This window comes from Centropristis striata, chromosome 7 (assembly GCF_030273125.1).
Source record: "Centropristis striata isolate RG_2023a ecotype Rhode Island chromosome 7, C.striata_1.0, whole genome shotgun sequence".
NCBI lineage: Eukaryota > Metazoa > Chordata > Actinopteri > Perciformes > Serranidae > Centropristis > Centropristis striata.
Genome location: NC_081523.1, coordinates 39,272,571 through 39,297,836, shown reverse-complemented (window position 1 = coordinate 39,297,836; position 25,266 = coordinate 39,272,571). Strand labels below are relative to the sequence as shown.

Genomic DNA, 25,266 nt, shown 5'->3' with positions numbered 1-25,266 from the left:
TGGTGCAGTGGGATTTCCCAAATCCGAGCTGCTCTGATCTTAATCAAGCAGGAGTTTCCTGTAAACAGACTGTGACTGTTAGTCAAATTATGTGTGTTTGTCTAATCATATGTGATGCATTTTAAACTGCTATATGTCTGACATTTTAATACATCTTCAAATTAATTCACAACAATATAAAATGTCCTAAGCCACAAAGAACCCAAGACGCGTTCCCTCAAGGAGTGAAAGACTAGATGATCAAATCAAAAATCAAAATGATTTTATTTATCCCTGAGGGGAAATATATACTCCTCTCTGGATAACAGCTGCTCTGCTGCCCTTTTTCTGACATTTTGAAATAAATCAATCTTACAGGATTTGTGCATGTAGATGTTATAAAACCTCCTCATCCATTTTTAAATCTGTTTCTTAGATTTTTTCAGTTTTTTTCAGTTGTTTTGAGCACCTGGAAATGAAGGCAGTCACTACTGTGAAAGTTTTTTTTGTTTGTTTTTTAAATAAGTGTGTTTATTAGTTTTTGTTTGCAAATTACAGCAGATCAAACAGCAAGACAATTTTTTACTTGGAACAGAGCAAACTTTTTTCTCCCTATTCCCCCTCCCATCCCCACAGCGAATAAGTATAAGAAAAACATGTTGAAATTGTAAACACAAGATAAAAATAAAGCAAGAATAGATACCAAAAAATAAATAAATAAATAAAAATAGGGCGGGGACTCGATTAAAAAAATTAATCTAATTAATTAGAGGCTTTGTAATTAATTAATCGAAATTAATCTCATTTTAATCGCATATAAATATTTGACCTGAGAACAGTGAGAAGTAATTTTTTTCACATGGATTTTTAGTATACCATTGAATAATGACTGAATACATAAGCTTAAGCGACAAAAATATTGTTTATTTTTGTTCAAGTCCAACAGATCAGTGCAGTTTTTGCCATTAAGTGTAGCAATAGCATATTTATAAATATAGTACATTTCATAAATCCAGGTAGCCTATAGGTAGGTAGACCTTCTGTAAACTAGAATACTTTGGTTTTTGAAGTAAAACACAATCCACGCTAGCTAGCACACTAGCCGCTAGCTGCTACATGTTTAGCATTGAGGTGATACTTGAGGCTGGATGTGCTGCTATGGTGATATGTGAATTCCTTGTTGCCTAGCAACACAACCATGCTCTTATGGACGCTTCCATCCGTTGGTTTTTAGTAACTAAATGTCCCATCATCCACGGGGCCAACCAAAGGTCTCATCAGCTTCTTCCTTCATGTTCACTGTGGTTTGTTGTTGTCTCAACTCATCAACGCTAGTTGGTGCTCCAGTATAATCGGTCCGCCTGAAACTCATCCAGGGAGAAACGTTCCGCAGTGCAAAAATAAGTGTGATTAAATTAATGTAATAAATAATGTAATTAATTTATCTTCATTAATGTAATTAATTAATGTAATTAATTAATCTTAATTAACGCGTTAAAGTCCCGGGCCTAATAAAAAAATAAAAAAATAAACAAGTAAATAAATTAAAAATAGCATATATAACAATAAGAACCTAAACATGCACATAAATATACATATACACACATACACGCATGCACATATATACATACATAAACATACACTCACTTTAATTATATAGTCCAATACTGAAAACATATAAGTTACTGATCATTTTCAAGGGTGTTCCTCCTTTTGCTGAAGTTAGCAACATTAGCATCATGTCTTAAGAAAATGACAAAATGTCTTCAGATGTCATCAAAAACATGTTGTTTCCGTCTAATAATGTTTGTTATCTTTTCCATTGTCATGTTTGATACTATGCCAGTTTTACTGTTATTAAACCATTGATCATGCTGATTTAAAGCCATATGTTTCTATGTATCTTGTGTATTTTCTCTGCTGAGTCCTCTGTCTGTCTGAAGCCTGATGGAACATCCTCTTGTTATCAACATGCATCTTCTGGTAGTTGATGAGAAATGTTTCCCTGCTTTTTGTTACATGTAGGACATTCTGAAAATAATCAAATATGTACTTGGAACTCTGTTTGTTTGATTTGATTTATTATTATTATCATCTGAGTCTTAAAATATAGGGTGATTCATGATACATCAGTTTTTATAAATGCTTATATTTGAGGTTGGTTAACGAGCATATTCTGGCTTCTGGCTACTTCCACATCCTCGCCCACCCAGTAAGGAGACCCAGTTAAAATGTATCAATAAATGTATACATAAATAAGTAATAAATAATTGATGATTAATGTATGATTAACTAAATTAAAGTTGGTAGAGCTGATACATATAATTATTCAATTAAATAAATTATAATTAAATAGGACAAATATATATCATGAATTAATTCCTAAATGTTCCTTTCCTTTATTCTTCCTTATATCTATTTTTACTGTAAAATAGTCAAAACAGAAACCCTTTTTCAGCTTTGTGAGGAGCATTTTGTGGCGTCTTCTCTTCTCTTCTTTTTGTTGTTGTGTTTTTCCAACACAAACCACTGAGTCACACACTAGAGCAGCTAGAGCCAAAAGCTGCTTCTCCTCCATTTCTAAGGTTTTACTAAGAGCATGATGGGAAAAAAATTGCATGGCAGGTAAAAAATGTTCAACATTGTGATGACAAATATGACACAGAACTTTGAGGGTTAATTTTGCCCTACAAAGTCTAACTGCAGTAGCTACATTTTTGGTCGAAATTGAGTTATAATTAAAAATGAACTCCTTGATGTCTGTTTTATCTTATGTTTTAGTTTTAGATTACAATTTTGCTTTATTTCCGAGAAATTATGATATAAAATTGCAGTAACTACAAAATCCAACTTAAAACCAAAGCAGACCGCAGTAAGTTCACTTATCTGCTTTTGCAGTGATACAGTGTAGCCTTGAATTTCTTCATTGTGATGAATAATGAAGACAAGATTAACAGAAATTATACATTTATTTGAAAGGGAAATTATTATCTAGATAGTGATGAAGTAAAAAAGTAAGATAGAATTATATTAAGACTAAAATGTAACATTACTTTATAATATTAAGTCTAAAATACACAAATCTTTGAATAGAGTTGTTAAACACTTTTAAATACATTTATAACAAAATAAATTTGAAAATGTTTATTCACTGAAAACTAAATATAAAAGCAGAAAGAAGACAACATTGTTGTTACTGCACTCAGTTTATCATTACTATTCAATTCAATTCAATTCAATTGGTTTTATTGGCATGACGTAACAATGTATATATTACCAAAGCAAGCATCAGAAAAAAAGATAACAAGATAAGGAAAGCAATATTTACAATAAATTATAATAATTCTGTTATTCATTTTAAAGGAAAAGAAAAACTAATAACAATAAAAGAAAGCAATATTTACAATCATTGAACAGTATTTATAATCAATATATAATTCATACAATCTAACTGTCCCAGCAAAATAAATAAATAAAAGATAATAATAAAAAATAAAAACAAAACAACCAACAGCTGTGTGTCACTCGCTGTCCCTCAGTGTGTGACAGGCAGAAACATTACTATTAGAACCTTTTACAGCAAGTGCAATAACTACATTTTTGGGGTCAAAGGTCAAATAATTCGGCATGATTTTTAGCTTAAAAATGATGTGTAAAATGAATGATCTTAAAAATGAATCATAAATATGTGTAGAAATAAGTATCATATCACTAACCTACCAATAACCCATTTGGCTGGCCAGTTAAAAAACATTAAAAAACTTTAAAGCAGTTTTTCTCAGTTTTACCCTTCATGTAGTTATATATATATATATATATATTATATATATATTACTGCAGTTCGACTCTGTAGGGATCACTGAAAGTGCTTGGAATGTGAAGCGTGACACGCATAGCAACAGTAACCAAGGGAGGAGCTAGATAGTTTGGGTAGAAAGTGATTCATTTAAAAACATAGCAACGTGAAAATGATTACATTTAAATAAAATTACATTATGGTAAGATTGCAGTTAACAGCTGGATTATTTAGTTACAAATAAAAATGGATTGTAATTCCTCTACGAAAGATTCAAAGACTCCAACTCTACGTCGAATTAAAACCTCAGGTATTTATAAAAAAAATAGCATAGATAACCACCTGGCAGTGTTTGATTGAAGAAGAGGAAGACTGTGAAATAAAGCTACATTAATTAAGATAGCTAAGGTTAGCGTTAGTGGACTTGGCTAGCTAGTTACACAGTAAGCTACTCTAGCTCACTAAACTTGTATAATATAATAAAATGTCATCAAAATAGCATGGTAATTCTGTGTGGGTAAGCAAATAATGTGAGATATAATTCAAGTTAAATAAAACCATGTCACTTCCTTAAATTCTTACTTTAAAACACGTGTAATAATACATATGTGTATGAGAGATGACAGGTTAACGTTGATATTAGCTAATCTTCAGTCTTTGCAGAAAATATATTGCATTAATTTACTGCTGAGAAATAAAACTGTAGAATAACAATAATGTCCTACAAAGTCTAACTGCAGTAAACACATTTTGGTTAAAATTGAGTTATAACTAAAAATGAACTCCTTGATGTCTGTTTTATCTTGTGACAAAGTTTTAGATTTCAATTTTGCTTTATTTCAGAGAAATGATGATATAAAAATTGCACTAACTACTAAATCCAACTCAAAACCAAAGCAGACTGCAGTAAGTTCACTTACATCTGATTTGGATATGTATATATATATATATATATATATATATATATATATATATAGAGATAGATAGATATATACACATATATATATATTTACAGCAATTATGACAGCAAATATTATCTAGATAGTGATTAAGTAAGAAAAGTGAGATAAAATGATATTATTCTATTAAGTCCAAAATACACAAATCTTTGAATAGAGCTACTAAACACTTTTAAATACACTGAAAACAAAATCAATTTGAAAATGTTTATTCATTGAAAACTAAATATAAAAGCTGAAAGAAGACAACAATATTACTATTAGAACCTTTTACAGCAAAACCAGAGTGCAGTAACTACATTTTTGGGGTCAAAGGTCAAATAAATCATCATGATTTTTTAGCATAAAAATTACATCATCAATACATGTAGAAATAAGTGTCATATTACTTACCTACCTATAACACATTTGGCTGGCCAGTTAAAAAACGTTAAAAAAAACTTTAAAGCATTTTTTCTCCGTTTTACCTTTTGTATAGTTACTGCAGTTAGACTTTGTAGGGCAGAATAGAATAGAAGGGTTTGTTGCTAAAGCTAAAGCTAACTGCTAGCTGCAGCTGTTAGCTCACTGAGCTAACAGCTGCAGCTAGCAGCTTCATTATTCTACACTCAAAAAAATAATTAAGCCAAAAACGTGGACTTGGAATTTAATTACATGTAAATTTTCCATGTAATTTTGTTACATAAGTTAAATGGAAAAAGGTCAAATTAAATGCAATGTTATTCTTTCATTTAAAAGTAATATAGATAAATTAAATAGCATTGATGCAAATTACATAAACTTAGTGTGTAAATTTACTTAAAGTTTATGTATACTTTTATATAAACCTTATGAGTTTATTCAAGCATCTCATACGCAAGCAGTTATGAAAAAGTTTCTTTATTAACATTAAGCACCAAATTGGGGCAACAGATTACTGTTTAGGGAACACATATTCAACATTAATAAGTTGCTTATTAGCATGCAAATAAGTAACATATTGTCTCTTAATGAGTCATTATTCAGTAGTTATTAATGCCTTATTCTGCATGGTCTTATTATACAACCAGTAAGACATTAACTAAGAGTTTTCCCTCAATAACCTCAGAGTTATTGATTATTAGTAGTAAGTAAGGAAGTTGTTGTATATGAGTTATGATCTTAATCAGCTTTACTTCGTATAGACTTTATAAGTCTCTTTAACTTTATATGTAATATTGAATAAACTCATAAGGTTTATGTAAAAGTATACGTAAAACTTTAAGTAAATCTACACAATAAGTTTATGTAGAAAATTGCATTAACGTTATTTAATTTATCTATATTACTTTTAAATTAAAGAAAAACATTGCATTTAATTTGACCTTTTAAATTCAACGTGTGTAACAAAATTACATGGAAAATTTACATGTAATTAAATTACATAAAGTCCACGTTTTTGGCTTAATTATTTTTTTGAGTGTATTTTTACAAATTATGCACAACCGTAGAATCCATTTCAGGAAGAGGAAATCGGCCAAAGTTGGGCTAGTTGGGAAGCTGTACACTGCAAAAAAAGAAAAGTTGGGTGAACTCAAAATTTCAAGGCAACAAACTTCGATACATTTTTAAATTGGGCAATTAAACTAAATATTTTAAGTTTTGTTTTTGAGTTTGCTCAATTCTGAATTTCTCTGGCACGATTGTCACGCCGCTATGAAATGTCAGCTAATGTTGTGACCACAATTTTGAGTTAGCATTGATACGCTAATGGCTACTCTTGTAGCTGTAACAAGCAGCGCCGCTAGCATCAGTTAGCCGCTAGCATCAGTTAGCCGCTAGCTTTCGCTAATGACCGAACAAAGAAATAAGAGTTATCAGAACTATTGTCCCTTGTTGTGAACCCCAACTTAAAGATATAAGTAACAACAACTCACCAACTTGTTTTTGAGCAGACAACTGGCTTCCTTTGTTGTGCTAACTTACATTATTGCCCTAAATGTCAATAATTTATATTTCCAAGTTTTACCAACTTAAATCACTGTTTTAGGCCAAAAAATACAAGTTGGCTTTTTTGGAGTGTAGGAATATTCAAGGCAAGCTAGCTTTTATAAATACACCTGAAAAAAAATAAAAATAAAACCTCTCATTTTCATTTCCAGAGAAACAGATCCAAGCAGGGAGCAGCGCAGACAAACAGCTGCTGGACAGTCATGACAAACTCACAACAGGACAAAAGCCATTGTCCAAGCCTGGACTACCTCTGGAGGTAAAGCGTGCTTTTTTGTCTTTCACTTTTAACTGAAGTTCCCATTAGCAAGACAGTAATCAACACTAGCAGTGTGTTACAGTACTTATGACTGTATATGTAGTTAAACCTGCCAACTTCATTTCGCTCCTACAGCCAACAGGCTGTCTCATTCTAACAGAGTTACCAGACTAACTGAATTTCCCCTCAGGGATATTCAAACTCCTCCTATGCAAATTTCATGGTTTTGCACCAAACTTTGCACAAAGCATCTATCGACCCTCATAACAAAAAGTTATTAAAATAATTTTGATATTCTAAAGAATACTCAAGTTATTAAATAACAACTTCCTGCAGATTTCGTTCCAAACACAAAGTGTTGCATATCTCCACATTGGTGTGTCTGAATGACATGAAACTCAGGTTCCTACTTCCCCATGAGCCCCTGAGGCTCTCTGCAAAATTTGGGCGATGACCACCAGGTGGCGCTCTTTAAATTGAAGTATTTTATATCTCCAAATCGGTTGGTCGGATTAACACAAAAGTTGGTACAATTATTGTCAATGCCCTCCTGAGGATAACCCTTGAAGGTTTTATTGATCAGCCCCTAGGTGGCGCTCTGGCGGCAGTTTAATTTAATATTTGGCACCGTGCCCAGACCATAACACTTAGCAATGAACTTCATAGGGGTGGTATAGACTGGCCCCTGTAACGCACACACCAAAAATGACCAGCAACTGGCACTATTATCAACACAAAACCGTTTTTGGCTAATAACTCCGACATAATATGTTGCACATTGTTAAACCTTATATCTATGTGTTCCCTCAATTGAGCTGAATTGTGTGATGTAGGCCGCGCCCACTTTTACGGTAAATTGACATTCGCAAAATCTAACAAATGCAAAACGCACTTTTTCAAACTCCTCCTATGCCATTTGACCGATTTGCACCAAACTTTGAATGTAGCATCTGTAGACAGCCCTGACAAAAAGGTATCAAAACAATTGTGATACTTCAAACATTGATAGTTCAAACATACCTTAATTAAGTTATTAAATAACAACTTCCTGTAGATTTTGTTCAAAAGAGGAAGTGTTGCATATCTTGGCAATCTACCTTCCCATCACCACAACACTTTTGCTTATTGTGTTCCATGGCACAATGAGGGTTTGTTTGATTGTCACTATTTTTCATTAGCAAAAAAATAGTTTCAACTGGGAAACATGGAATTAGACTTTAATATATCCTATTTGTATTTTCCGTCATTCAGAAAAAAGTTGAACAAGCGAAGCAGAGGAGGAACTTTCTGATCAACGAGCACAACAGACAAAAGTTTGCTGTGAAGGAGAAAGAGGCCAAGTTAAAGACGCTGCAGGAGTCCCTGAAGACCAAAAACCTCCAGCCTAAAAACTACAACAGTGAAGCTGCATGTAAGCAGGTGAGTGTGTAACCAGGGACATTTCTGGAGTTTCACTCAGCTACAGCTACCAGCTCCCTAAAACATTTAACTCTTTATGCTACAAACTACTTTATTTACTTACCTACTTACTTACTTACTTGTAAATTTATTTTGGTACTTTGGTGCAGCTCAACCAGCTGAAAACACACGACATGTTACACCTTTCATGTAACATATTCATTGGATTACTCATCGTTAATAAGCAAGGCAACTTTATAGTTTTTTTATTTCTATTTAAAAATGTGTTACGGTAATGATTTTTTTTGCTCTCAGTGTCTCTAAAAATGTCAGAAAATACCTACATTTTTTTCAAATAGATTATAAATTCATATTAAACAGTGACTTTAGATTGTATATGTTATAAAGAGTCAGAGAAAATATGTATGTATGTAATAATCTTTGCACCATGGACATGAAAAGCCAACACTGAATGAAGTAGTTTCATATCTTCTATCATCCATTTGTTTCTTTGACATTTTGCTGTGTTGTCTCATGTCAGCGTATACGGCAGCTGGAGAACAACTTAGACAAGATGAAGATGAAGATGACAGAGGCTAATGAAATCCAGACGGCCTACCGACACATCCGTGATCACCTGCAGCAGGTGAGCTATGAGTCCATACATCCACCACCAGTCAGTACAGGAGATTTTACAAAGATTAAAGAGAAAAAAGATAAGTAAGAAAAAAGACCCTGCTCTTCAACATTGACGAAAAAAGTCCAGACAAAAGCTCACTCTGGACTGCTCGTATTCAAATTAGGGGCGTTTCAGCAAGTGAGACCCGCCTCATTCTGGGTGTTGCCCGCTAGTGTAAACAGCCCTAATGTATACATGTATTCATACATATGCTCCCAGCCACTTCTTAGATTTTTTTGTGTGGAAAAAACCATGTTGATGGTTGATGTGTGGTGTTTGTGCTGTGGTTAGGAGGTCCGTGACATGTACAGTGTCCTGGAGCACAAAGAGCATGCAGTGGCAACTGGACAGGCAGAGGTGGACAAAGCAACCAAAGAGCTCCAGTCAGCAGCAGCAGCTGCAGGCAGCACTCTGGTAAGACCTCAGCACCACCTCAACACAGCATGTTGGTTGGCTTACAGCATTCAGACTTCTTTTTCAGCCAGTGACTTCACCTTTCAGGCCTGGAGGTTGGTGCTCGTCTGATGTTTATTACAAATGAAAGCAGTTGTCAAAAATAGCACATTACAGTAGAGAGCCCCCCAAGAAAAACAAAAGAAATACTGACACACTCAGATCAAATCAGTGGTATATTTGTCTGACGGCCAGACTGAATAAAGTCAGCACACGGCCACACATTGGACAATTGAATTGGAACATGTATGACAGTGCTGAATTATCACCCCTAAACCAATAAATTTGTGATGTTATAAAATAACAACAGAATGCTTCAAATTCAAAAGACACTTGTTTTCAACATCACATTGATATAGTTTGACCAGCTATCAGATTAAATGCTGTGTTTGGACAAAACTATTTGGTAACTCTTTAGATTAGGGAACACATATTCAACATTAATTAGTTGCTTATTAGCATGCAAATAAGTAACATATTGGCTCTTAATTAGTCATTATTCAGTAGTTATTAATGCCTTATTCTGCATGGCCTTATTATACAACCAGTAAGACATTAACTAAGAGTTTTCCCTCAATAACCTCAGAATTATTGATTATTAGTAGTAAGTAAGGAAGTTGTTGTATATGAGTTACGATCTCAATATGCTTTACTTTGTATGGACTTTATAAGTCTCTCATCCAGTTTGCAACCTATACTTATTTAGCATATCATTTTTCAAGCCTTTTGAACTTAACAACTGTTGTGCATGATTTCATGTGATGGTCTTTCTCCCTGTCTAACCCCAGAACATGGTGGTTGAGATGGAACATGAGATGATGGGAAAGATCAGCCTGATGGACATGGAGCTGTGTGAACTGAGTGCAGAAGAGAAGGAGCTGAAAAGGCAAATGAAGGCACTTGGATGTGTCAGAGCCACACCCAGCAGGCTCAAAGAGCCGGTCAGAAAGCAACACACAAAAAAAAAATCAAAAACTAACCACCTTAATAAGTAACTAATCGTTTATGGCTCATTTGTTGCTGTTGTGAATCTTTTATGACATGCAGGAAGTTGAAGAAGAAGAAGAAGAAGAGGAAGCACACTCAAGTCCTGTCACAGGTGTTGTTACAAAAATGTGTCTGATGCAGAAGTCTTATTAATATCAACCACGTGTCAGGAAATATCTGTAACACTTTATAATAACCAACTTAGTGATGTTTATAGATGGTTTATAAACCAATTATTAACCATTTACAAAGTGCTATTCATATGTATTCTTTAAATGTTTTCAACCAGTTTCTTGAAGGTATATGAATCATTTCAAAATCATTAACATACTAAATATGGTGTTAAAAATGTAATAATGAGTGCAACTAAAACTATCAATAAACTATTAATTATAATTTAATTGTTTGTTAATGGTGAATTAATTATAAACTTACATTAGTATACCATCTATTAGCCATTTATAAATGATTTAGTTAGTTAAACAGTAATAAATGATGTATTTACCATTCTAAATGGGCTATAAACGGTTTATAAATCATGATTAAACATTTTGTTTAATGGTAAACATATCTGTTTACCATTTATAAATGATGGTTATTGTAAAGTGTGAAATATCATACATGCCAAAACATAAGTAGCCACTACACATTGGTAAATGAAGACGGAAATGACTGTTGAAACTTGAAACTTTTGGTACATTTAAGAGACCTCCAGAGATGTCTGAAGTTATATAGTTATATATATATTTGCTAATCCTTTGTGACATGTATTCAATGGAAAGCAACTATCTACACAGACAATATATGTTTGTTCAGCTCATAAACCTTTGTTTGTGTAAATATACACACTGAATTGTGGATGTGGTGCATTCTGTATTTTTTTAGACAGTGTATACAGCGTCCCATCTTTAATGGACTCAGCAGTTGTTGTTGCCACAATCTGTCATAAATTTGCTGAATATGATTCGCCAAAGAATCTTAATTCAAGAGTCATTTGCTGGCTTTTTTCTGGAGCTTTTATCTTTATCTCATGGTCTTCATCGATGGCTCAACTGTCAGAACTTAGTTGTGTGTCTCACTGATTTCAAGACCAGCGTAAATAAAGACACAGAACTCAAAAATACTAATAAAATCACACTTTGAAGTTCTCCACGCTCCACACGCCATCACTCCAAATGAGCATTAAATACATCTGTCTGTCTCTGTCTGTCTTGTTGTGTCTCTTCCTGTCTGAGTGTCTCCTCATGCCTCTGTGTGTCTCTGCAGCTCATCAGTGTAAAGACTCGTGTGGTGCTTCTCAGTGTGACTTGAGGCTGGTAGAGGACATGGACTCTCTGAGAGAAGCTCTGAGCTGTGCTCATGTGCAGGTAAACATCCACATGTGTCTTTAACCCTTTGATGCACAACATATTGACCAGGAGGCAATCTCCGTGTCTGAGCATGGAGGCCAACCAGGAAGTGCATTAAGCCTGCAATTCAGCGAAAATTCCAGCAGGGGGCGCTAAGTTTGGCTGCAAAAGAAATCTGCCCATTCATTTCAGTGCAAAATTTGAAAACTTCTCACTTGATTTATTACCTCAGAAACATTTTTTAGGACAGCACTATGAGTCTCAATCACTAGTAAAAAATCTTCTTCAAGACAATTTGATGTCAATAGTTCTAATAGTGGCCCCATTTAGAAGAAAATAGAAGATAAAGAATCGTATGATGATCAGAAACAAAATTATTGAGGAAAACCTGGGATACTGAATGACGAAAATAATACATTGCAAAGATATAGAAAAAAAAGTTATCTATGAGTAACAGCTACTAATGCACATGGACCATCCATTCCACTTCCTCTATACTAGGCTATGTATTGTGGGCTCATGTTCTGTATAGGTGGAATATGTATGTATACATGTGTTGTGTTGTGTTGTGTTGTGTTGTGTTGTGTTGTGTTGTGTTGTGTTGTGTTGTATGTTGGCTGCTGGAACACCTAAATTTATCTGCTGGGATGAATAAAGTGTATCTTATCTTATCTTATCTTATCTTATCTTATAAAAACTCAGTCGGGTCACTTTAAACCCATGTTGTGCATCAAAGGGTCAATGAAGCTCTTCCAGCAGTCACACTACTGTACATGCTACAAATGGACTTGTCACTGCTAAGTTGCGGGAAGTTATTGCACCTAGCATTGAGATACTGTGAAGTTAAAATTAAATTTGATACTGCAGTGATGGGTGTGGGCCACTTTATGTTCACCTATTTTCATTTCATCTCATTTTCATTTTATTTAGCAAACAGAGTCAAAGTGGTCTAATGTAACTCAAAGCAAGAAAACACTTTTGTTTCTTTGTTGAACCATATAATCCTAAATTTATGTTTTAGATGTTAAAGCGGTCCTTTTTACATGCTGTACATGTTGATATATACTAGGACCCATGTTACACGTTTATTATTTTAATGTGTGTTAATTTCTACTGTGACACATTGTAAACATGTTGTATCTGTTGTCTCTCTCCTAACAGGAACTAGTTAACAAGGTGGTGTCCCAGCGAGCCACCAGGGAGCAGCTCCTCTCTGAGCTCAGCCTCCACGAGGAGCTGAGCCGGCAGGAGGCTGAAGCTCTGGATCATCTGGAGCTCCAGTACACACAACTCAAGTTCAGCGCCAAACCTGCAGCCACCAGGTTCTGTCACACGTATCACTGAGTCTTATTCCATCTCAGGTCTCAAACTGTACAGTATGTCATTGTTTCACATGGCCACCTAATGTACAGTAGATTTAACCCTCTGGAGTCCATGAAAGCTCCGCAGCATGACACCTCATGACGTTGTAACGTAAAAACGAAGCAGCATGGAGCTCTGCTGTCAGCTTCACTCTAAAGTTTTGGCTTTTCTAGAAGTTTACATGTCCCATTTAACAATATTTATTAAAAAAATGTCAGCAAAGGTAAAAACCACCTCGACCAAGTGTAACATGATAATACTGAGATTTTATTGAATTTTGCAGCGTGCATTCAGCATTTTTAATGCAATATTTTTTTGTTTAATGTTTTTTGTGTAATTTTTGTGTGTTTTATATGTTTTTTATGTGTTTTTTTGTGTTTTTCTGTGGTTTTTTTTTTTTAAGTTTTTTTTTTTTAAGTTTTTTTTTTTTCTGTGTGTTTTTCTGTATTTTTTTGTGTTTTTCTGTTTTTTTGTCAATTTTGTGTATTTTTGTGTTTTTATGTATGTTTTTTGTCATTTTTTTGTGTTTTTTGTTATTTTTTGTGTTTTCTGTTTTTTGTCATTTTTTGTGTATTTTTTGTGTTTTTATGTTTTTTGTCATTTTTGTGTATTTTTGTGTTTTTATGTGTTTTTTTATGAATGTTTTTTGTTGTTGTTGTTGCTTTCTTTGTGTGTGTGTGTGTGTGTGTGTGTGTTTTGTATTTTTTTTTTTGTGTTTTTTTGTGTTCAAAATGTTGATCCAGTAGGTCAAAATGACAAAATAATAATAAGGTGAGGTTGTGCTGAAAAAAATGATACCAGCATGGAATGATAAACATTTTTTAAAGTTATTTCTACAGGAAGAATGAAAAAATAGTCAAAACCCATCAAAATAGCCCCAAACTCCAAAGGGTTAATAGCACACACCTTCCATTTAAATAGAGCTGAAACTAATAATTCGTTCCACTCTAAAATAAAAACCCATCTGTGGCCTTTTGAAATGACGTATCTCTTACTACAGCCTATTGACACATGTTCACTTCCTCCCACTGTACAAAAGTGAAGCCAAAATATCCTGGAAATACTTTAGCTGGTAACATCATTGGAGCCAGGATCATCGCAGCAGTGATAGGCAACCTAAAGCCAATCTTATCAGAAAAATGAACACAGACAAACATCAGCATGATGAGAAATACCTTAAGTAAACCATCTTTCACCAAAAAAAAAGAAATTTGATATTTGGATTTTTTTTTAACAACTTTTTTTTTTTTTTCTAACATGAAGGTGGTGGGGTTTATAATAACCGCGGGTGGATTTGGCTTCACTTCCAGGGAGCTGTAAGAGTCATTTAGCCCCTTACACACCTCCACAGCATGAGGAGAAATCTGAAGCTTGTTATGGTTCAACAATTGTTGTAGCAAAAAAAAGCAGACCTGATGTTAGGAAAATGACAATCAATATGGAGAGAAGAGTACACTGTAAAAAATGTTTGTGGAAATTACAGTAAAACACTGTCAAATTGCATCAGAAATAGGGCGTAAAATTAAACATTGTACATCACCCTAGTAGATACTTTTAATTACTGTAAATCAAAGAATAGCATAAAACTTTAAATTCTACTGTCATAAACTGTATAAAACACACAGTTTGGCTGTAAAAATATAACATTTTCATTGAAAATTATTGGAGAAATACCACGATGACACAATTATCCTAAAAGTAATGGGATTATTCAGTATATATTACAGTTTTTGCTGGTATTTACATTAACATACGCTCACTGTGATTTTTACGGTGAAGTTCTGGCAACCACAGCTGCAGGGATTTTACCGTAAATTAAACAGATTTTTTTTTTTTTTTTTTACAGTGTACTACTTCTTGGTTATGTTCTATATTTTTGCAATAAATTATTTTTATCATTCAATATTCCAGGTTTTCCTCAATTAGTTTTTCCTAATTTTATGTTTTCCTTTATTAATTTTTAAATAAAATCCCTTTTCTTTCTCACTTCCCTTCTAATGCACAACATGGGTCAAAAATGACCCATATCCATTTTTTAACTAAGTAGCTTGTTAAGCTAACTACTAAGCTAACATCTCTGCTAACTAGTTAGCTTAGCAAGCTACTTAGCCAAGTAGTTAGCTATGTAATAATACAAAAACTTTTGGTAACACTTTAACCATCTAAGTGATGTTTATAGATGGTTTATAAACCAATTTTTAACCATTTACAAAGTGCTATACATATTTAATCTTTAAATGTTTTCAACCAATTTCTTAAAGGTATATGAATCATTTCAAAATCATTAACATACTTAATATGGTGTTAAAATGTTATAATCAGTGCAACTAAAACTATTAATTATAATTTAATTGTTTGTTAATGGTAAAGTAACTATAAACTTATATTAAAATACCATCTATTTGTCATTTATAAATGATTTAGTTAGTTAAACAGTAATAAATGATGTATTTACCATTCTAAATGGCCTATATACGGTTTATAAATGATGATTAAACATTAATAAACTATCTGTTTACCATTTATAAATGATGGTTATTGTAAAGTGTTACCAAACTTTTTTCTTGATAAAGTTTGAGAGGCAAAATGGAAATAATGATCTGTTGTTATCAAAAACAAGATATTTAAAGAATACTTGAAATATTCAATCATTAAATAAGTTGATATCAAAAGCACAGAAACACACAGCAGCATTAAATAACATAGGAAATGAATGCAGGACATTTTTGACCCATGTTGTTCATTAGAAGCTGTGTCAATATGTTGTGCATCAAAGGGTTAATGACAGCTGGGGGGTCTTTCACCACTCCATGTGTCTCTGTTAGGTTTGAGCAGCTGAAGGCAGAGCTGCAGACGAGGCTGAAAGAGGAGGTGAGCCGTGTTGATGGACTGCGGGCCGAGCTGAAGCAGTCTGAGGACCTGCTGGTCGCTGTGGAACAGGGAGTCAACAACCTGTACTTCAGGATGAGCTGCATTCCTGTTGAGGTCCTGTCTAACCTCACTGTGTTTAAAGGCCACATCATACAGAGCTCACATGGCACCACACTGCAAAAAAGTGTCTAAAAACAAGATAAAAACAGTAAATCTGAGGGAAATGATCTTGCTGCATGGACAGATAATTTCACTTGACAAGATGTCTTGAATTAAGATTATTAAATCTAGACATAAGCATGTTGAATGCTTAAAATAAGAACTTAACTCTTAAAACAAGATAAATTAAAGCTGCAAGCAGCGATGAACTGGCCCGAGCAGAGTGACCTGATGATTATTTGTTTCTTACCAAGATCAAACATTTTTTTTAGATTTGAAGTGTTAGATAATTTATCTTGTTTTGAGAGTTAATTTCTTATTTTAAGTGTACCACATGGTTATTTCTAGATTAAACAATCTTAATTTATGAAATCTTAAGAAATTATCTGTCCATGCAGCAGGATCATTTCCCTCAGATTTAGTGTATTCATCTTGTTTTAGACACACATTTTTTTGCAGTGTAGTATTGACTGTCTCTGAGTTGTGTTGAAATAATATCATCATTAGTTTCAGTTTTTCTGTGTTTTTAATGTGTTTTTTGTGTTTTTCTGTGTTTTTTCTGTGTTTTTTTGTACTTTTTTTTTTCTGTGTTTTTTTGTACTTTTTTTTTTTGTGTGTGTTTTTTTTGTGTTCAAAATGTTAATCCAGTAGGTCAAAATGACAAAATAATAATCAGGTGAGGTTGTGCTGAAAAAAAAATGATACCAGCATGGAATAGCTGAATGGATAAAAAATGGATAAAAAACCTTTAGATTTAGAAGTGTTAGATAATTTATCTTGTTTTAAGAGTTAATTTCTTATTTTAAGTGTACCACATGGTTGTTTCTAGATTAAACAATCTTAATTTATGAAATCTTAAGAAATTATCTGTCCATGCAGCAAGATCATTTCCCTCAGATTTAGTGTTTTTATCTGGTTTTTAGACTAAACACCTTTTTTGCAGTGAAGTATTGACTGTCTCTGAGAGTTGTGTTGAAATAATATCATCATGAGTTTCTGTTGTTCTGTTGCTCAGTAAAGCTAAATCTATCTCCAGTCTCCGTCAGTACTCTAGTCTGTGTGTTTGTTGTTTCTACTCCTCAGGGCTCGTCCAGGTCATCCAGTACTGAGAGCAGAGACAAAATGAGGGAAATCTGCGCCCGCCTGCCAATATTACTGCAAATAGCATCAGAACACAAACCTGAGACCAGCGGTCTGGACCAAGACAAGGTACTACAATCCCCTTAGACAACTTTCACTAACTATATGTATGTTATATATATACCCTTTACATTACATTTAACTCTATGGAGTCTTGGGCTATTTCGTCCTTTTTTTAATCCTTTCCATCCTGCCTGTATACACCACTTAAAAACTGTTTAAATACCATGTTGGTAAATTTTTTCACCTATAGGACCTGATAATAATTGATTTTTTATTCTGACTTACTGGATCAACATTTTGAACCAAAAAGAAACATAGAAAAACCAACATAAATGTGACCTTGTGATTGTGTGTGATCCTGTCATCAACTCTGGTTTTTATTCTAGTGGGACTCCATTTTATTTGTGTCTTGTTTAGCGTAACAATTTGGTCATTTTGTGTCCTTTTTTGGTAATTTTGTGTCTTTCTGTGTCTTTTTTGTGTCTTTTATGGTCTTTTTGTGTCTGTTTTTAGTCATGTTGTGTCTTTTTTTGTTGTTTTTTAGTCCTTTAGTCCAACATAAAATGTGATTTTGAATCTTTTTTCTACTTTCAAAACACTATCATGCTCAATCAAGGATTTTAAATGTTGCAAATGTGAACAAAGGTTGCAAATCTAACATATAAGAGGGTTCCATCCAGTTCTATCATTTTATACTAATTATATTTGAGCTTGTCTCCAGTTTTACTTGGTATATCATCATCAAACTGAAACTGGCCTCATGGAGTTTACAGCCAGAACTTTAGAGGTAAATGTACAGTAGGGCTCCACGCTGCTTTGTTTTCTAGTCTGGATGGAGTCAACAAGTCTTTTGGAGACTCCAGAGGGTTAAAGATACTGGTTGTCAGTCTTTTACGTATCTATCTTAAGAGCACTTTGTAAGTGTCTGTCCCATCAGCTGTTTACACAATGTGTTTTTAAATGCCCTGTCCATTTCACACCAGATATTAGGACAGGAGTCCTACACCAGGAGTCTGTGTGTCTGGTTAATGTGTTAACCCCCATCTCGTTTTTCACATCCTCAGGTTTACAGTGTGTTTGAGCAGCTCAACAGTATGCAGCCAAGGAACATCAGGAGACGGAGCAGCCCTGCAGGTGAGGAACCAGCTGACTGACCAGTTCATGCACCATTTCACAGCTGGAAACACAAACTTTCTAAATGTGTCACATTGCATTTCCTGTTGCAGTGTATAATGTCACTAGTCGTTATTGCGGCCTTCCTGTTCCTTAAAAGTCTCTTGTGAGGCAGAGAATAGGTCCTGTATATTTGTTTGACGTGCTGCTGCTGCTGCAGGAAGCACCCTGAGTCCAGAGAAGTTTTAGGGGTTTTAATTATAATCAGCGGCTTTACACGCACGGGTGATGTTGATGTTTACACTTACTGGCGAACGTGTATCAAACCAGATTACAAACGCAATAACAAAGGCGGTCAACAAAAATGACGGCTACCTAGACTGGCTGCTCCCTCCTCCCGTACAGGTGAAGCATACTCTGATATAACCTACCTAGCTGTCAACTACGGTGCTCGTGTGACCCGAAACCATGGCAACAAGACAAAAAAATGAACCACAAATTAATTAGAAACACTGTCTATTCTTTTCAACCTGTTTTCTTATATAACCAAATTGTCAGATGTGATCAGGTTCATTCTTATGTGACAAGGTCAGCTAATGGTGGTCAGATGATGTTACCATGTCCAAAATCAAATGCCTTAAAGAGAACAGTTATTTATCGTGCTATCAGTTATTGGAATAATTGCCCACTGAATATACGTGAACTGAATAGTAAAGTATCTTTTAATTATTACTTGAGAATGCACTATTTAAATTTGTGAGTAGTGAATTAACATATTTACTGTATGAAAGTGAGAATTAATGTAATAGATATGAATGTAATAACTTATTCGGAATGATTTCTGATGACGTATATAATAATGTCTACAATGTTTAATTGTTAAGTGATTTTTCTTTTGTCTTGTGGACCCCAGGAAGACTAGCTCGTCCCACTTTTGGTGACATCTAATGGGGATCTTTTTAACAATAAACAATAAACAATAAAGCAATATACGGCTCCTACAGTCGTGTTTCCATCAACAAATTCCTATGTGCATTTTAAAAATTTGCAGAAGAAAAGCCCGATGGGATCAACAAAATTTAGATAAAACTGTCTCATTTAAAGTTTTTTTTCGGTCGCTTGAGGTGATTTTTGTCTTTTACAAAAAAAATAGTTAATGCGCTAAAAGGGAAATGGAAACGCTTTTTCTGATTAAGTTCTGACGGAGCGAACATTTAACTCACATGACTGATCAGCTGTTTCTGCTCTGCTGGTCCTGACATGAAAGAACAATTATAAGTTGCCCAATTAAATCTAATCCCTGAAGATTTCTCTCCATTTTCTCTCATGGGTGGCCAAAATTGTCCAATTAGCAACCTCTTTATTGTTGTTGTCTTTTCTCTTTTGCTCAATCTCTTCTTCTACTGTTTATTGAGCCTACAGCAATATATAACACTGCCATCTACTGATGAAAGTACATTAATGCAGCTTTGTTTATTTGCTCTTAACCAGTTGATGGAATCGTCTTTAATTTGCATTTTCTTTAATGCAACATTTCAAAATTTTGTTTCAAAATTGGCTTTAATGGAAACACGGCTAACAACATCAGGAAGTTAACATAGACGCAAGCTGTTGCCTAGCAACAACATACACAGTTCACATCAGCTTCACTTTATTACAAATGTCTTCAACTGTTAAAAAACAACAAAATAACTAATGAGACAAGAAGACTTAGAATTGACTTAGAATTCAATTTTCAGATTGAATTTTTATTTCAGATAAATAATTATATAAAAACCACAAAATCCAACTCAAAACCAAACAGTAATTGCACTTACCACAGTCTGCTTTGGATATATATATACAATTTTAAACATTAAAATAATAGAAATTATACATTTATTTGAAAGGGAAATTATTATATAGGTGGTGATGAAGTAAAAAAAAAAAAAAGTGAGATAAAATTATATTAAGACTAAAATATAACATTTCTCCATAATATTAAGTCTTAAATATACAAATCTTTGAATAGAGTTGTTAAACACTTTTAAATACACTTATAACAAAACCGATATGAAAATGTTTATTCAAAGAAAAATAAATATAAAAGCTGAAAGAAGACAACAACACTGTAGTTACTGCACTCTGTTTATCATTACTATTAGAACCTTTTATTGCAATGCAGTTACCTAGTTTTTGGGGTCAAAGGTCAAATAAATCATCATGATTTTTTAGCATAAAAATTACAAATCATCAATACATGTAGAAAAAGCAGTTTTTCTCAGTTTGACCCTTTGCGTAGTTACTGCAGTTAGACTTTGTAGGGCAGTATAGAGCCCGGTTAACTGCATGCATTAGATTATGCTTTGAACATCACAATGGGAAGATCTAAGAACGTGAAGTCAGGAATCTCAAAGACACTTCAGGTCCCAGGATCATTGGTGCAACCACACTGCAAAAAAAGAAAAGTTGGGTGAACTCAAAATTTCAAGGCAACAAACTTCGATAAAATTTTAAGTTGGACAATTAAACTAAATATTTTAAGTTTTGTTTTTGAGTTTGCTCAACTCTGAATTCAGATTTTTGTCAACTCAACTGTAAGTTGTACTAACTTATAATTTTACATTGTAATAACTTTTAATCCTTACTTCTGCTAACTTCTGCAATGTGCTGAATTGGCACGATTGTAACGCCGCTATGAAATGTCAGCTAATGTTGCGACCACAATGTTGAGTTAGCATTGATACGCTAATGGCTACTCTTGTAGCTGTAACAAGCAGCGCCGCTAGCATCAGTTAGCCACAAGCATCAGTTAGCCGCTAGCATCAGTTAGGTGCTAGCATCAGTTAGCCGCTAGCTTTCGCTAATGAATTTCACCGCTTTCCCGCATTTCACAACAAAGAAATAAGAGTTATCAGAACTATTGTCCCTTGTTGTGAACCCCAACTTAAAGATATAAGTAACAACAACTCACCAACTTGTTTTTGAGCAGACAACTGGCTTCCTTTGTTGTGCTAACTTACATTATTGCCCTAAATGTCAATCATTTATATTTCCAAGTTTTACCAACTTAAATCACTGTTTTAGGCCAAAAAATACAAGTTGGCTTTTTTCAGTGCAAGTGTCCATGAGAACAACTGGAAGAAAAGCCAGTAAGTGTCCCCTCTTCTGATGGTCAGGACAACAGCAGCTGTGAAACACTATCCACTCAGTGGTCAAATACTGCCGAGGGGGTTAGATGCTACTGCAAAGTGCAGCTGACTGATTAGATCTGGGGCAGCTGTGAAAACTGAAAATGTCTTTAAAAGTCGTGTTTTATAGATAAAAATAGCAAACATCAGGACAACATTCAAGGGTCTGTGTGATTTGTTGGGACTGACAGGCTTTCCTCACCTCACAGGGACTCCCCAGCTCAGTGATGATGAAGAGGAGAGCTCTCCAAGCCGTGAGGAAATCAAGCGCTGTAGCATCCGACTGATTGAGACGGAGCAGAACAAGAAGTTGTCGAGGAAGGGCAAGAGGAAGGAGTAGAGACACTAATAAAGCAGAGGAGAGCAGCTTGTTGTCTGTTCTTGACCGAGTACCAAATCAGTGAGTCATTCCTTCTTTATTTTACACTCAATAACTGTGGCACTATTTTCCCCAGACTTTTAGAACAAGCAAGAGAGCTTATTTTCAATTCAAGTCGAATTTATGTCAATTATTAGTGACTTTACAGTAGACAGTTCATCCCCTTCATGATAAATGTTCACTGTTAGAAAGGCACAACTTGATTAAAAACTGCAGAGCAGATAGTGAACCACTAGGTGGGAGCATTATGTAACTCATTTAAAGAGACACTAGATGTATGGAAGTAAATCTGTGTCATCGGAGTTTGAAATATAAAAGATGTTGAATTTCTAGCACTGAATATTTATGCATTGAAATTATGTATCTGAATGTTTTTCAACGTTAAAAATGAAACCTCAAAAAATTAAACCGCAAAAAATTAAACTGCAAAAAATTAAACTGCAAAAAATTCAGCCTCAAAAAATTCAACTGCAAAAAAATTCAACCTCAAAAAATGTAACTGCAAAAAAATTCAACCTCAAAAAATTCAACTGCAAAAAAATTCAACCTCAAAAAATGTAACTGCAAAAAATTCAGCCTCAAAAAATTCAACCGCAAAAAATTAAACCGCAAAAAATTCAACCTCAAAAAATTCAACCACAACAAATTCAACCTCAAAAAATTAAACCGAAAAAAATTCAAACGCAAATATTTCAACCTCAAAAAATTTAACTGCAAAAAATTCAACAGTTGAACAGTTGAATTTTTTTGAGGTTTAATTTTTAACATTGAAAAACATTCAGATACATAATATTCAGTGCTAGAAATTCAACATCTTTTTTATTTCAAACTCCGATGACACAGATTTACTTCCATATAGATGCACTTTATTGAACTGAGAACTGAATGGATTCATGAAGTGAGCCTGTCTAACAGCACATTATAGGCTGGCTACATGTAGAACAGAGGAGCTAAGCAGTGGTTTTGCATGAATTAGAGTAAAATAAAATCTCCTGACTGAAATTTTATTTGCGCTACAGCCAAGTCAAGTGCAGTGTGTGAAACATGTTCCAGGTTACTTGACACCTGCTTAAGAAATACTAATGCAAAAGAATTCAGCACTAAAAACAGGCTTCACATTTAGATGCTCAACCAAAACTGTTTTACAGGAGGAGGATTTTAAACAGCTGTTCTACTGCATCTATTTTGTCTTTTCAATTCATTTTTTTTTTTGCAATGCTTGTCTTTACTCTCTAAAATAGTCAAGCATCTACATAAGTTTTCATTACATGTTTTACAGCGGCTCATTAAGAAGGGTAGGAACAAGTCAAAGCGGCACAGTCCTCCTGCAGCAGTCTCTCCCAGCTGCAGTCACAGAGCCGGAGGGGATGTTAACCCCTTAGCGTCCAGTCTGCAAATTGCTAACAGGCTAACAGTTAGCTCTGTGGCAGTACAGTCTGTATGTGCTAACAGGCTAACAGTTAGCTCTGTAGCAGTACAGTGTGTATGTGCTAACAGGCTAACAGTTAGCTCTGTAGCAGTACAGTATGTATGTGCTAACAGGCTAACAGTTAGCTCTGTAGCAGCACAGTGTGTATGTGCTAACAGGCTAACAGTTAGCTCTGTAGCAGTACAGTGTGTATGTGCCAACAGGCTAACAGTTAGCTCTGTAGCAGTACAGTGTGTATGTGCTAACAGGCTAACAGTTAGCTCTGTAGCAGTACAGTGTGTATGTGCTAACAGGCTAACAGTTAGCTCTGTAGCAGTACAGTGTGTATGTGCTGCTGCTGCAGGAGGTGTTCACTTAGCGATCTCTGTTTGTTTACAACAAGCACCAGACACTCTGTGCACAGTTAGTGATGCTGTTAATTCACGATCACTTTGTTTATGATCAGCTGCTGACGTTGTGCACAGTTATCGACGGCGGCCACAGTTGCGTCTCCCGTGTTTAATCCGTCGCTTATGTGATCATGGATCACGGTCAAAACTGTCGCTAAGCGATTACGCTACGATCGAAAACCATCCATCACCTCCAGAGTCCTCTAAATCCCTCTGGGGGCTAACTTGTAGTGGAGACACGCAGAGTGAGCGGACATTTGAGAGGGCGTGGCCTGAGAATTTCCCAGCAGCCACTCACTCATCCCCCTAAACCAGCTATTCTCAACCTTGGGGTCCCGACCCCAATTGGGGTCGCAAGATGATTTCTGGGGGTCGCCAAATCATTTTGGAAGTCAGCTCTGTCTCCACTGTGTTAAAGTGTCCATGTGTTAATGTCTCTTTGGTCATTTAATGTCTTTTTTTGGTAATTTTGTGGGTTTTTTTTTTTGTCATTTTGTGTCTTTTTTATGGTCATTTTGTATCCTTTTTTGGTCATTTTATGTCTTTTTTTGGTCATTTTGTTTCTTTTTTGGTCATTTTGTGTCTTTTTGTTGTCATTTTATGTATTTTTTTGATCATTTTGTGGTCAATTTTTGTCTTTTTTGGTCATTTTGTTTCCTTTTTTGGTCATTTTGTGTCTTCTTTTTCTTTTTTTACATTTTGTGTCTTTTTTTGGTCATTTTATTTCTTTTTTGGGTCATTTTGTGCTTCATTATTTGTCCAAAATTCGTCGTATCAACTGAGTTTGTATGATCTGAACTGTGCGCGTGAGATTGTGTTCAGTGAGCGGGGGTCGCGGACAACATGCATGTTAAATTGGGGGTCACGACTCAAAAAGGTTGAGAACTACTGCCCTAAAGGAAACACAGTTATTGATCTCATAAGTGGCCTCTGTGAACTCCAATGACGGAAATCCATTGTAGCGAAGGAGAACTTTAATCGATGGGTTTTGACAAGCTAACAAATCTGTAGCCTAATAAATTATTTATTAACATCACAATCTACAGGAGCTTGCAAGAGCTCTGAAAAACACGACGAGAGGCTGTGAGGTTGATGAGAGAGTTGCTGTCTGTGTCCAGCATGATGGAATTTAATGTCATCCCTGGGGGGAAATTGCTTTGTGACAGTTGCTGCTGTATAAAAATATAATCTAAAGGAAGCATTATGAGGTGATGTGCATTAAGTACATGAGGACTCGGGGCTTTTAAAGATCTAGGATGTCTGTAGCTCTTACCTCCTGAAATCTGAAAAACATGTAAACTGACACTAGATGGAGACAAAGACTGAGGACATTTTTGCAAAGTGAGGACATTTGGCCGGCCCTCACTTCTTTAAAGGCTTTTTTGAGATTTCAGACTTTGTTTTAAGGGTTAAAGGTTACATGA

At 34.6% G+C, this 25,266-nt stretch overlaps 1 protein-coding gene across 1 annotated transcript; it reads left to right on the top strand.

Annotated features, from left to right (window-relative positions):
• The first annotated feature begins 3,947 nt into the window (after positions 1-3,947).
• LOC131975473 (uncharacterized) lies at positions 3,948-21,997 on the top strand. Its single transcript, XM_059338177.1, has 13 exons — positions 3,948-4,085; positions 6,855-6,961; positions 8,213-8,380; positions 8,901-9,005; positions 9,330-9,452; positions 10,280-10,432; positions 10,539-10,590; positions 11,745-11,845; positions 12,989-13,149; positions 16,015-16,174; positions 17,303-17,428; positions 18,427-18,496; positions 21,855-21,997. The coding sequence occupies exons 1-13, from the start codon at positions 4,022-4,024 to the stop codon at positions 21,983-21,985; spliced, it is 1,521 nt and encodes a 506-aa protein (XP_059194160.1). The 5' UTR covers positions 3,948-4,021; the 3' UTR covers positions 21,986-21,997.
• The last annotated feature ends 3,269 nt before the right edge of the window (positions 21,998-25,266 follow it).

Excerpts from the sequence above, each read along its gene's own strand:
- LOC131975473 (XM_059338177.1), top strand. The coding sequence starts at position 4,022 with ATGGATTGTAATTCCTCTACGAAAGATTCAAAGACTCCAACTCTACGT. Across the intron at positions 8,381-8,900 it reads GTGAAGCTGCATGTAAGCAG|CGTATACGGCAGCTGGAGAA; the intron begins GTGAGTGTGTAA and ends GTCTCATGTCAG. Across the intron at positions 9,006-9,329 it reads TCCGTGATCACCTGCAGCAG|GAGGTCCGTGACATGTACAG; the intron begins GTGAGCTATGAG and ends TGCTGTGGTTAG.